This window comes from Microtus pennsylvanicus, chromosome 8, assembly GCF_037038515.1.
Source record: "Microtus pennsylvanicus isolate mMicPen1 chromosome 8, mMicPen1.hap1, whole genome shotgun sequence".
Classification (NCBI taxonomy): Eukaryota; Metazoa; Chordata; class Mammalia; order Rodentia; family Cricetidae; genus Microtus; species Microtus pennsylvanicus.
In genome coordinates this window covers 18,871,996-18,885,130 of record NC_134586.1, presented here as the reverse complement: position 1 = coordinate 18,885,130, position 13,135 = coordinate 18,871,996, and the positions used below count along the sequence as shown (strand labels likewise).

General features: G+C 37.7%; 1 protein-coding gene across 1 annotated transcript in view; it reads left to right on the top strand.

Moving 5' to 3' along the window:
• Positions 1–10,004, top strand: part of LOC142855694 (uncharacterized) — a 63,427-nt gene extending 53,423 nt beyond the window's left edge. The window contains exons 6-10 of the mRNA XM_075982141.1: positions 2,433–2,558; positions 3,970–4,035; positions 6,033–6,217; positions 6,681–6,787; positions 8,145–10,004. Coding sequence (XP_075838256.1) covers positions 2,433–2,558; positions 3,970–4,035; positions 6,033–6,217; positions 6,681–6,787; positions 8,145–8,286 — 626 coding nt within the window. The 3' untranslated portion in view covers positions 8,287–10,004. The remainder of the gene's footprint in view (positions 1–2,432; positions 2,559–3,969; positions 4,036–6,032; positions 6,218–6,680; positions 6,788–8,144) is intronic.
• Positions 10,005–13,135: the final 3,131 nt, after the last annotated feature.

Here is a 13,135-nt window from a genome sequence, read left to right as displayed (position 1 = left end):
GTATAAGAGCTAACTAGGAAAATGCTTGAGTCATTGACCAAACAGTGTCGTAATTGATATAGTTTCTGTGTGATTATTAGAGTATGGACAGCCGGGAAACAAAAAAGCAGTCTCAGTTTGCAAGTTTCATGGGTAAAGAAAGGATGATATTTCCTCTGCATATGATGCTAAGACAGCTGTTTCCCATGATGATGACTCATACCTCATTCATTGTATAATAAATGACTAAAATTGGACAAAAGACACAAACAGGAAGACTAGAACTTTTTAAATCTATTTGAAGAAGAAACTAGTTGGTGCACTTGTCTCAGACAGAGATTTCTTAACCCACACATAGAAAAATAAAATAGATTTAGTATTTCTGATCCCTGACAAAAGAATCAAAAGGTAAACATGTACTGACAAGAATTTTATATTTTCTTGTTAATGTTTATTTTTTTCATTCTCTCAAAAGAAATTGTACCTACAATATGTTGAGATCTTTAGGAACCCAATGAAAGGAAACAGAGAATTGACTCAGAGTTTAAAAGCCCTTGTTGCTCTGCCAACAACTGAATATGACCATGTTCTACTACATGTACAGTTATGTGTTTGGCAGTACTCTGAGAGCTGTAGTACTTATATTTGTTTATTTTTGACAATTGCTAGTGTATAAAAATGCAAATTATTTTAAGCATTGATATTGTGTCCTGCCTCATTGTAAACTCATTCATTCTTTTTAGGGCTCTTCCAAAAGACTCCTTAGAACTTTGTATGTAGATCCATCCATGTTGTCTGAATAGCAACACTTGCATCTCTCTTTGTGGAGCATGACACTTATTTCACTTTCTCATCCTTATGTCCTGCATAGTAACCCAAGAGTCATGCTAGAATGGTGAGCAGACATCCTTGCCTTGATCTGGGTGACTGGGGGAGAGCATTCATGCTGACTTTAGTTATAGTTGTGTTTTCATTTATTCTGGATAGCTCCTGTTAGGTTCAAAAAATTCATTTAATTACTAATATGTTGAAAGTTCTTACTATGGATTTACAGTAACTTGTGTGTGTACTTTGTTGAAATGATCTTTTTTTTATTTTCTTATTCTGCTTATATGTCAAACTGCATTTAGTTAGTTCATTATAGAGAAATAGAAGATAGAGCGATAGAAAGATTGATAGATAGATAGACTGATAGATAGACTGATAGAGAGATAGATAGATAGATAGATAGATAGATAGATAGATAGATAGATAGATAGATAGACAGATGATGGATGGATGAATAGGTAAATAAAGAGATAGATAGAAAGATAGATGGATAAATTATAGACAGACAGAAAGACAGATATATAGAATGAGGTCTATTTTAGTCCATCTAAGCTTCAAACTCAATATTTAGCCGAGAATTATGTCAAACTCCTGAGTCTCCTGCCTCCACCTCCTAAGTGCCCGAAGAACACTCCTTTGTCACCCCAGCTTACACACTGATTTTCTTTCATTAATATTATTATTACAGACCCATCCGTCCTAACCTGTTCTCTTCTTATAGCACTAAAAGTTTTTTGTTGTTGTTATTTTCTATTTACCATTATCTTCACTGTTTCTGTTTATTCCTCTTTCATTTGTGCCTAATTCAATAACTATTGACTGAGATTTCTGTCATGCCCAGTTTTGCAGCCATTTAGTACCAAAGAAAACACAGAGATCTACATTAGCCATGAACTTGTTGGCCTATTATCTCAGGCTTTTTATTAACTCTTATAACTTATAGTAGCCCATAAGTCTTGTCTTTGTAAGCCACATGGCTTGGTACCTTTATCAGTAAAGCATTCTCATCTTGCTTCCTCTGTGGCTAGATCATGACTACAGACTGAGCTTTCCTCTTACCAGAATTCTCCCTTTTTGCTGCCTAACCTCTATTTTCTTCCTGGTCTCCCTGCCACTACTTCCTGCCTGGTCACCCCACATATACTTCCTGCATGGCTACTGGCAATCAGTATTTCATTAAAATACAAGTGACAAATCTTTACAAAGTATGAGACCAGCCAGACGATGGTGGCGCACGCCTTTAATCCCAGCACTCGGGAGGCAGAGGCAGGTGGATCTCTGTGAGTTTGAGACCAGCCTGGTCTACAGAGCTAGTTCCAGGACAGGCTCCAAAGCCACAGAGAAACCCTGTCTCGAAAAACAAAAACAAAAAAAAATAAAAACAAACAAACAAAAGAAACAAAGTATGAGACCATTTTCCTAGAGAAAATAACTAGATAATTGTGGCAAAAAAAAGTGTTTCTCTTTTCTCTAGTGTTTTGCAAGCCAAGGACATCATTTATGGACCAGGAACTTTTGTGAAGGGCATTTGCTCAAGTGGAGCAGAAGTGAAATTTACAGTTAATTCTAGGTATTTTTTTCCTGAAAGTTTCCTGAGGTTGATATTCTGATATTTATATTTTCAGGTAAAAGGCATCAAGGAAAATGTCTGAGAATCATCTCAACTGAGCCTCCTGTTAAGCTTTATTGTTGCTATGTAGTGATCATGGTTCTCACTGTAGCTGTAATTGCACTTTCTGTTGCCTTGTCAGGTATGTGACTCGTTGTCCAAATTCTGCAACATTCTATACATTGATGTGGAGACCCAAAAATGTGAACCTATTTCTATCCTGGCTGAAGGTCAGAGAGTTTCACCTTGTTGATAGTTGTTAACAAAGCGTGTGTCTACACACCCTGACCTAGGGTGTGGCTTCTTGGCCTTTCTGACCTTAAGATATACTATACAAGTAGGTACAGCCCCCCGGACTAGTGGTCAGGAAATTCAAACATACTTTGGCTCTTTCTTCTGAAATAGGAGGTTTGGCCTTGGGAGTTGCTGCCTTCAAGATACTAGGTCTAGGGTGGTTTCACTGCATAGACCACAAAATGCTTATTGGAGTAATGGCTTGATGACTCAAAGTATTGAAGTAAATAACTGTTCTAGTTGTCCTTTTGACCATGTTAAAGAAGTCTTTTGTCTTCTTAGTATTGAGATATAAAAATATATAGAATATTGAACGTGGATGATTTCAGTATTCACTTGAACATCCCACCAGTACTATCCTATGTTTTCTGTTTTATTATTTTCACTCATGTCTTTGTACCCTTTATCAACTTTTCTAATCCCCATGTCCCTAACCTTGTAAGTGGTATTATTGTCAAAGCTGGTCTCTGATACACTCACATTTCAGTCACTCTTACTGATCCCTGTGAGCCAAGCATTGTGGGAAAGGCTCTAGAGGTAACATACAGGAAATTCCTCTGCTCTGGAAATTTAGGGTGTAGCAGAAAGATGCAGTGAAAAAACAGCACAGGCTGTGGTGTGCACAGGAGGCGAGGAAGAGGACATTCAGCAACCTTTAAACAGGAGCAGCAGAACTATTCAATTCAGTGAGCAAGAAAGCTCTAGGAAGAAAGCTCAAGAGGGCTGATGCACCTGAGAGATGTGAGGAAGTGAAGAGTGTTTGGTTGGAAGAATGTACAGAACCCCACACCACATGACTCTTGATTTCAGTTAATGTCTTCAACCACGGTTTGAAAATATTAAACAGACAGTTCTAGAAGTATGCTTTTCATAAGCTTTTTTTAGGTGTGGACTGTTCAGAATTATCTGATAAAATTTTGTACAGCTTTTTGTCATAGCTCAAATAAATGTTTTGTGATATTGTTTCATAAAATCAACGTTATCCAAGTCAGTGAATAATAAACAGGCCTAAACATCTACAAACAACTTCCAAAAAATCTTACTCAGTATAACATAAAGTATTACACAGATGTGAAAAGAGTCAAATCAAAAGAAGTTACAGTCATCCTCACTGTCTGTTACATTTGTCCCTTTCACTGAAGCCTCGGTGTATGTGGTATGAGAACTGGGGACAAAGACAGAAAATTTCCTTCTACTAAAAATTAGTAGGGGAGCCATTTCTGATATTTAATTTCTCTTATGAAATCACTTATTTCTAGGATTTAGAAGACCATTAGAAGAACAGTGCCTTCCCTCTACTCATTTAAAGGATGAAAAAGTTGAAGGTATGAAAAAAAATGTTATTCTTCTAAGCTGTTCTCTGAAATTCAGAGCTTCTTATACACATACACACACATGCACATACACAATCACTCTATTGTGATAGACTTACAAATAAACACATCATACAGCTACATTAGCATAGCCACTCCAAGACCTGTCAAGTCCCGAACCCTATGTATCTCACTGAACTCCCACACATAATAGCAATTCTGATGCTATGGAGCTTTGGTTATTGTTTTAGACTTTCACTGTCAATCACATTTTTATTCACTTATTCACACACACACACACACAAAAACATGGTAGAGTTGAAATTACAAATACAATTCTCTTTATAACCCTTTCTTACAACTACAAGCCACTTACTACCTCCTGTCATTCGTTGTCACTTTACACTACTCTTCCTTGTTCCCCTTACAATGTAGTAAAAATACTCACACTCACAGATATTTACACTGTACATCACAGGACAGGACTCCTTGTAATAGAGTACATGGGTTTCTTTATTTTTGAGTTTGGGTGACCGCACTTGATATCAAACATTTGAAATACACTCACTTTCCCTAAATTTCATTCTTCTTTATGAATGAGTAACATTATGTTTTGTATGTGTAACACATTTAATGATCTTTCCGGCTGATAGCTATTCAGGTCAGGTCTATATCATATCTATTGTACATAAGGACACAGTAAACATGGATGTACAAATATCTCTGTGGTAGGATGTCAGATTGTCTCTATATATGCCCAGGAATGGCAAAGCTGTGACACATAATATGTTTACTTCAAATTTCTTTGAGGAACCTTCAGCTGACTATCAATTTATACTCCCACCATCAGAGAATTACTATACATATTTCTGCACACTTTTCTAACATCAATTGTAAGATTTTTTTAAGATAGCCATTCTGTGTTGCTCTAACAAAATCCAGCATGTGCACACACACACACACACACACACACACTCATACACACACACAATGCTAGTGAGGAAGAATTATAGGGAACTTGATATAAAAGATCTATTTTGATATGCCCATGTTCTACACACTGTCATTTCTTCTATAGTAAAATTCAGGCAAGGTGAGAAAACCTTTTTTTGAAGAGAAAAGAGGAAGTGAAGTATTATCGGAAAGGAAGATATAGGGTCCAGGAGTAAAGAATAGTCTTTTTAAGGGAATGAGAACCACTGAAGAAGGCCCAGACTCAAACAGTAGGCAAAGACAAACAGCACTTATTCCAGGATGCAGGATCTACTACATGTACAAAATGGTAACCTGCAAACAAAGACCCACAGGTCCATTTTAGCATAGCTAGATAAATTCTAGGAAAAAAGCTGTATCATTTCTCATGTTTCATTAAGAGATTTTTTTGACTATTGTTTTTCAGATTTGGGCATACTTGGGCAAGTCCAGGCTTGTTTGAGGGGTTACAGGAATTGTCCTTCTTTAGTCATTGCTTTGAGGTACTGTGGGGTTGATTGAGGCCATGGACATGTTCTGTGCTCTCTCTCTTGTCCTTGTGTTCAGGATGTTGTTTATCAATAGCCCATTTTGTAAGATACTGCATCTTAACTTTTAAAATGAAAGAAGTTTAAACTTCTCAGTTCTAAGGAGCTGATGGCCTAGAAATGATTTACTTGTATGGCACTGTGTCTTTAGTTCCAGCACATGGGAGGCACAGACAGCAGGATAAATACAAGCTTCAGACAAGTGTAGTCTACACAGTGAGATCCAGGAAAGGGGATGTAACAAGACTCTTTCTTAAAATTCTTTCTTAAATTCTTCTTTATATTTATAAAGAAAGAAAATAAAGCATTTCTTCATAGCCCACTGGAAGACCTTGGATTTGGGACCATCATGCTTGAACGGGTCCTCTAGTGATAAACTGGAGCACAGTATAAACACATAAACCCCAAATGAGATTTGCATGGCTAGCAAAAGAGATGTACCATGAAAATGTTTCTTTGCTTTATTTCATTGCACTGTCTGCATTTTAGTGAGAAAGGAAAAACAAGTCGTGTTGACCCCTGGATCTTGTTATGCGAACTGCCCAAATGGCTGGATTGGATTTGGAAACAAATGTTTTTATTTTTCTGATAAACGGAGAAACTGGACAGTCAGCCAAGCCTACTGTAGGGCACAGGCAGCCGAACTAGCTCGATTTGACAGCCTGGAGGAGCTGGTAAGAATGATCAAGAATTGGTTTGTTGTTTGTTCTGTTGAATGTGTATTATCTCTAAAGTTGTTGCTTCTGACTGGAGCCCTGAGCTCTCCCAAAGACATGTTCTCATGTAGTTCTGGCAGTCAATGCACATGGCCGGACAATCCACTTAGATACAAGATAATCATGGACGTCTTTATCCAAGTTGGCAGGTATTACATAGTGAATGTAGTAATTGTTAATAATGGAAAGAATAGGTTTAATGAGGGGTGTTTTTAGCCATGTAAAAATTGAGGAGCCAACAATATACTTTGGATTATTAATATAATTTCATAGAGTGAAAACAGAGTGTTATGATGTTCCAAAGATGATTACCATCAAATACAACCTGCTGCATTTCAGAAAGGAGGCTGTAGGGCAGAGAGACGGAAGGATCATTTGAAACAGAGGGACACTTGATTTTACTTTTAATGTTTTATGACAGAATTTCCTGAAGAGATGTGCATCCATTACTCCCCACTGGATTGGCCTGTATAGAGAGTCATTGCAACACCCTTGGAAGTGGACAGACAACACTGAATATAATAATTTGTACGTTTTCAGACTATTTTTTCCTACTGCTTTCCTGTGTTGTGATGTGTGAATTGTGGCTATGAGAAATAAAAGTCAGTGTCATGTTCTGCCAATTGTTCTGGAAAGCAAGAAACATAAGCCTGTGGTCTTGAGGTTGGATCTGAGGCGGGGTATGTGGTTAAATGCAAGAGCCAATCCCTAGCAAGCTCCACAGTCTTACATATTTACATCATTGGATGCTCAATACTTTGAATTATACTTATTGTTTTTAAGAAATTGATTGACAGATAGCAGGACAAGAAGAGTTTGAACAAAACAGAGTGACACAAAGAGAATGATGGGAGGAGGAATGCCAGAGTTAGGGGAGTCTCCAAAGATGCCAGCCCCTAGCAAGCATGATGTGTAAAAAATGAGGTAGCAAGCTATGGGATTTTGACAAACCATAAATAAAAATATGGGTTAATTTAAGTGTAAGAGTTATCCCATAGTAAGCCTGAGCATTTATAAATAATTTAAAGTCTCTGTGTGGTAATTTGTAAGCAGTCGCTGGAACAGGGAGTGGAAGGTAAAGGCAGGAAAACTTCCAACTACTTGCTCTCCTATTTATTCGCCATCATCTTCAAAGCATTTGCCTTGTGTGATTTGACTCAAAATCTTTAACATTTTGATGGCATCTGGGGATAAGCTTTTCTGCTCCATCATCAATGTAAAACACTTTCTCCTGAGAAATGACCTTGTGGCATGTCTACAGAACTGCAGATGGGCTACGAGGGTTCTGAAACCTCAGAAAGCCATTGCAGAATGGATGGGGCAAGACTTGCCAGGCAACTGTTTACACAGTTGTACCTGTTCTCACATACAGAGACTCCTGGCACATTAGGAACCTCCTAGAAAGTCTGCACTAAGACAGCTCTTAGACAAGAGCATTGATAGCCATTTTGAATGGAGCCACTTTACTGAAATGACAAAACATATGCCCAGTCATTTCCATCATTAAATCCCTGTTAGCAATTTACTATGAAGGGAGATTTCAGCATTAGTATACATTTGTAAAATACTTCAAGGTAGAATTTAACATCACCCTCAGTGAGGCAAGTCAGAGTAGTGGCAATTCCTTTTAACATGGCAGCAAGCACCTATCAAATGCCTTAGATACACATTTCAAGGTTCAATATGGATCAATAATAAAGATGTAGTGTTCAAGTTGAACCATGGGATATAAAAGACACTAGATGAAAACCAGTGTTGTTGATTCCTCATGGATTCTGCCTTTCTTTGATTCATTCTGGAAATAAGCAATGGAGGTGGGTAAAATTTCATTGCAAGAGTGTTGGCCTCTGTAGAAATTTAGTTTTTTTTTGTTTGTTTGTTTTAGGGAACCTGTTTTTGGAGGTGGCCTTATAGGTACAGTGTTTGCCAATATAATTGCCAATGACTTCAGCTACTCAAGAGAATATTGGATCTGTAACAAGTTCAACAGCCGTACTTTACACTACTCAATGTCCGTTGTTCTTTAATCTAAGGTAGGGAAAGTGTCAAAGCATTTGTTGGAAATCTATTACATGTTACCCATGGTGAGTCTCCATTTTTGAACTGCTAATACCAGTATACAAAATCAATTTGTATTGTGTGATAACATCAAGGATAAAAACTATCTTATAGTACAACCCTTAGAGGTGCTTGGGAGACCATAGATGATTTTAAGTTAAATAGGTGTTCAGGTAGAAGCTGGTACACGTATCTGAAAGCTAAAGTACAAAAACAATATTAGTGACCTCTACTTTATGTCCACTTATAAACATTTGTCATTACTTCCTCTTTTGAAGGCCTGGAAATTTAAGAATCGAAGGGTAAGTTAAACCATGTAAATATTTCAATAATCCCAGGAAAGATAATTTGTTATTCCTTTGAATATTTTCTGGAACATTCAACATATTTTACAAAATTGAATGACAAACATAAAAGGAAATCTAGATGGGATTAAAATCAATACCATACAAACTATAATTTAGTTCATTATGAATACTCTCAAAATGTTTTTGGAATATTCTCAGTACAATTTTTTAATTACAAGTGATCAATAACTATTACAAGTAATGCCATTTTACTTTATCTATTTAATTTTTAAAAATTCCACATTTAAGAGTGCCATTTAATGTATTTTTATTTGATACTGAAGCACCATAAACATTTGACTTCTAATGTTAACATATTATTGAGTTCTAAGTACAAAATACATAAGTTTTTGTTTGATCTTTTACTGCACTGCACTGATAAGTCCCCACAGTAACAAGATTATGGGTCACAAACATCTGTTTAGTTAACATTTTCTTTTGATTTGTGCCTTTAATCCCAATACCTGGGAGGCAGAGGTAGACAGATTCTTGTGAGTTCAAGGTTTGGTGGCACACACCTTCTATCCCAGCACTTGGAAGGCATAGGCAGGTGGATCTCTGTAAGTTCAAGGACAATCCAGTTTACAGACTGAGTTCCAGAACAAAGATACACAGAAACCATGTCTCAAAATCCAAAAATTAAAAATAAAAGAAATAGAGTTTAAAATAAAGCTGCATAAAGATGGAAAACAGACAGAGAATCTGCATACTTTATGTTATTATGCTCTCTTTAAAAATTTGAATGCTGAGGAAGGAGCAACAGTTGCTAAATTACATTTGTTTGCAAATGCTTTTGAACTAATCCAAGATATGTATTTTGAAAATACCTTTACTACAAAACTGAAGTCAAAAGGTGTGTTAATTTGGAGAAGAGGATTTGATTTTGTTTCCACAGGAAATGAGAGGCCATGGATTCATTCTGAGTTAAGAAAAATCATGTTTGATAAAGAAAGACCACCTGAGAAATCTCCAGTAGGAACAGGTGGCCCAGATGTCAGAGTTCTACAACCAGAACAGATTCAAGACTGCTGCCTAAGATGATCAAGACTCACAGGATATTCCAGTCAGAACTTGATCATAATTCTAAATTTTTTTTAGGTCCCTATAAGATTATCAGTGCCCCAAACCAGCCAGAAGTAGCCTGGAAAACTACGCCCACATTCCCAAAGAATCGACTATGGATGTTCTTGTTTTCTTAAAAAATAAAAGAAGGGAAAATGGTGTGAGACAATTCTATATTCTATCAATTATATTTTAAATAAATGCTGATTGGCTGATAGCCAGGAAGAAAGTACAGGCAGGAAAACCAGACAGGAAGAAGATGCAGAGAAATGAGAGTGGGAGTATTCTGGGAAGAAGGAAGTGATGTGGGAGTGATTTCTTATTAATAAAGAAACTGCCTAGACCCATTTGATAGGCCAACCCTTAGGTAGGCGGAGTAAACAGAATGGAATGCTGGGAGAAAGAAGCTGAGTCGAGGAGTCGCCATGGTTCTCCCACTCCAGACAGACGCAGGTTAAGATCATTCCTGGTAAGCCAGCTTGTGGGCTACACAGATTAATAGAAATGGGTTAGATCAATATGTAAAAGCTAGCCAATAAGAAACTGAAACTAATGGGTCAGGCAGTGTTTAAAAGAATACAGTTTCCGTGTAATTATTTCGGGAAAAGCTAACCATTCAGGCGGCCGGGTGCGGGGACTCAGCCCGCCGCTCCTACTACTACAGAGTGGCACCCAACGTGCTAATGAACTCCACGTAAAACCTGAGAGGGCTTAAAAAGGAGAGAGAGAGAGAGAGAGAGAGAGAGAGAGAGAGAGAGAATTTAAGACAGCTTTTTGCTGTTTGTGGGTTGCGCGCCGCAAAGAAATTGTCCTGACTCAGCAGCAGGAAAAAACTGGCTGTTTTAAAATGCCGGCTTTCTGGGCTGTGCCGCCATTGCGATCTCTGTCTGGCCCCTGTGGGAGACAGAGCTTTTAAATGGAGCATTTGGAGTAAAGCTCTACGGCTTGGTTGATGGCAATGTGGACTGCTGTGTGCCTGGAACTGTGTGTGGCTCAGGGGCACCAAATGGCTCTGAGGCAGGAGCTGCTCAGCTCCGCCATGCTGAACTGTGCCGGTCTCAGGTAGGAACTACCGTAATTACCATAAAAACAGCGCAGTTAAGGTTTAGACTGGGCAGGAAACAGGCTGTACCTTATTACCGTATTACTTGTACATGGTGCAACTTAAGTTTTTAAGAACTGCTTAACATTTTAAGAAATGCTCCTGGATAGTAAAAAAATGTTACAGATTCACAATAAAACAGATTCAGACATAAAAGACCATACTGTTGGATGAATGTACGTAGGCTTGAGAGAGAGAAGAAAAAGAATATAGAGAATAAAGTTAATGGTTTAAAAAAAAGGTAAAGTCTTTAAAGAGACAGAATACAGATAGTTAAGAGATTAAAAGAAATAAAGAAAAATAAGCCACGTAAAAATGGAAAATTCACAGAGAGTCTGGATTATGTACATTGTGCTTTCTTTAAAATTTTTGACTCTAAAGGAGCTAAGTACAGAGAGACATTTCATTACATGGGCTGCCAAGCTAAACCAGAATGGATATAAGGGTATTACGATTTCAAAATTTGGGTCTAAGAATATGATGCTTTGGAGAGGGTCTTCTTTTGTTTTCACAGAGGACCAGACCCTATGGATTTCTTCTATTACAATTTGGTATGATAGACCACGCCCTCCTGAAAGGTTGTTGTGACATCTTCAAAAAATTGCTTCGCTCAACTGCCAACTGAGATGACCCTGGCACACAGGTTATACCATGAAAGACCTAATTAACGACGCCCCCATTCAGCAGGAAGCAGTTTGGAGAGAAAAAACTGCGCCCATATTCCCAAAAATTGTTTATAAATGTTCTTTTACATTTAAAGGGGGATATGATATAGGTATGAATAATTTGCATTGGTATGGATTTTAAGGTCAATTTTGTTATATGTATATGTATTTTCGATCTTGAATAAGGTGTGATTGTGTAGTTCATTTTTAAAATGTAATGTATAATTAGGAAATATAGGTTGTTGATGGATAATCATAAATAATAGTCAAGTTTGTAGTCATGTTACTTAGATTTTCTAGATATATAGAGATATATTTCAGATAGGCATTCTTCATATCTCTCAAAGGCTACAGAATATGGTATTTAAAATATTTTAATAACTTAGGACTTTTCATGACAATGAGACATGTCTGCTCCTGGCGGCACCAATCTACTTCGAGAGGAAGATGGGCATCAAAGAGGATCCTTATGGAGTTTGATAGCCATTTGGGCAAGAAACTGCTCTTGCCTGGACTGTTGCATAAAATGGACACAGAGAACCCGCAGAGAGAGGACTGCTGAACTTGCCTAAAGGTGAGACGGTCTTTTGGGATTCATGACTCATGAAAGAGTCTGCGAGACATTCTGCAGGACACAGCAGATAGTGACTGAACTGTCTTTAAAATTGCCTGCTTCATGGAAATGTCTCCTGGATACTATGGGCCTGAAGGCTGAAGATGGATGCCCCAATGGTACAGAGGAACTTTGGGTGACTGTACAGGCAGCGAGATGTCTCTGTCATTTTCTTGTTTACTTAGGTAATATTATATCCTTCTGGAGTCTTTGATGGAGTTGAAGAATGGAAGTTATAGTTTTCCATTGTTATGATAAAAGATAAAATAGATATAAATATTGTAACTGTGATTCTTGCTTAATAACTGTTTTGCTATATGTAATTTTATTATGTTAAAGTTAAAGCCTTTCTTTTTTGTTTAAACAGAAAAAGGGGAAATGATGTGGGAGTGATTTCTTATTAATAAAGAAACTGCCTAGACCCATTTGATAGGCCAACCCTTAGGTAGGCGGAGTAAACAGAATGGAATGCTGGGAGAAAGAAGCTGAGTCGAGGAGTCGCCATGGTTCTCCCACTCCAGACAGACGCAGGTTAAGATCATTCCTGGTAAGCCAGCTTGTGGGCTACACAGATTAATAGAAATGGGTTAGATCAATATGTAAAAGCTAGCCAATAAGAAACTGAAACTAATGGGTCAGGCAATGTTTAAAAGAATACAGTTTCCGTGTAATTATTTCGGGAAAAGCTAACCATTCAGGCGGCCGGGTGCGGGGACTCAGCCCGCCGCTCCTACTACTACAAGGAAGCTCTTCCCCCCAGTTCTTCCCAGATCACCAAAGAAGCAGGATGTGACCTACACCACTGAAAAAGGTATTGAGCCATGTGGCTAACATATACTAAAATAATGGGTTAATATAGTTATAAGAGCTAATACAAAGTCTGAGCTAACGGACCAATCAGTTTATATCTAATGTGGAATCTATGTGTGATTTTTCTCTAGGACTAAATGGCTGGGGGGACTGAGCAGGACAGAAACCCCAACAAGCCTGACCTTCATGCTACAGACTTGTATATATATGCTGAATCTA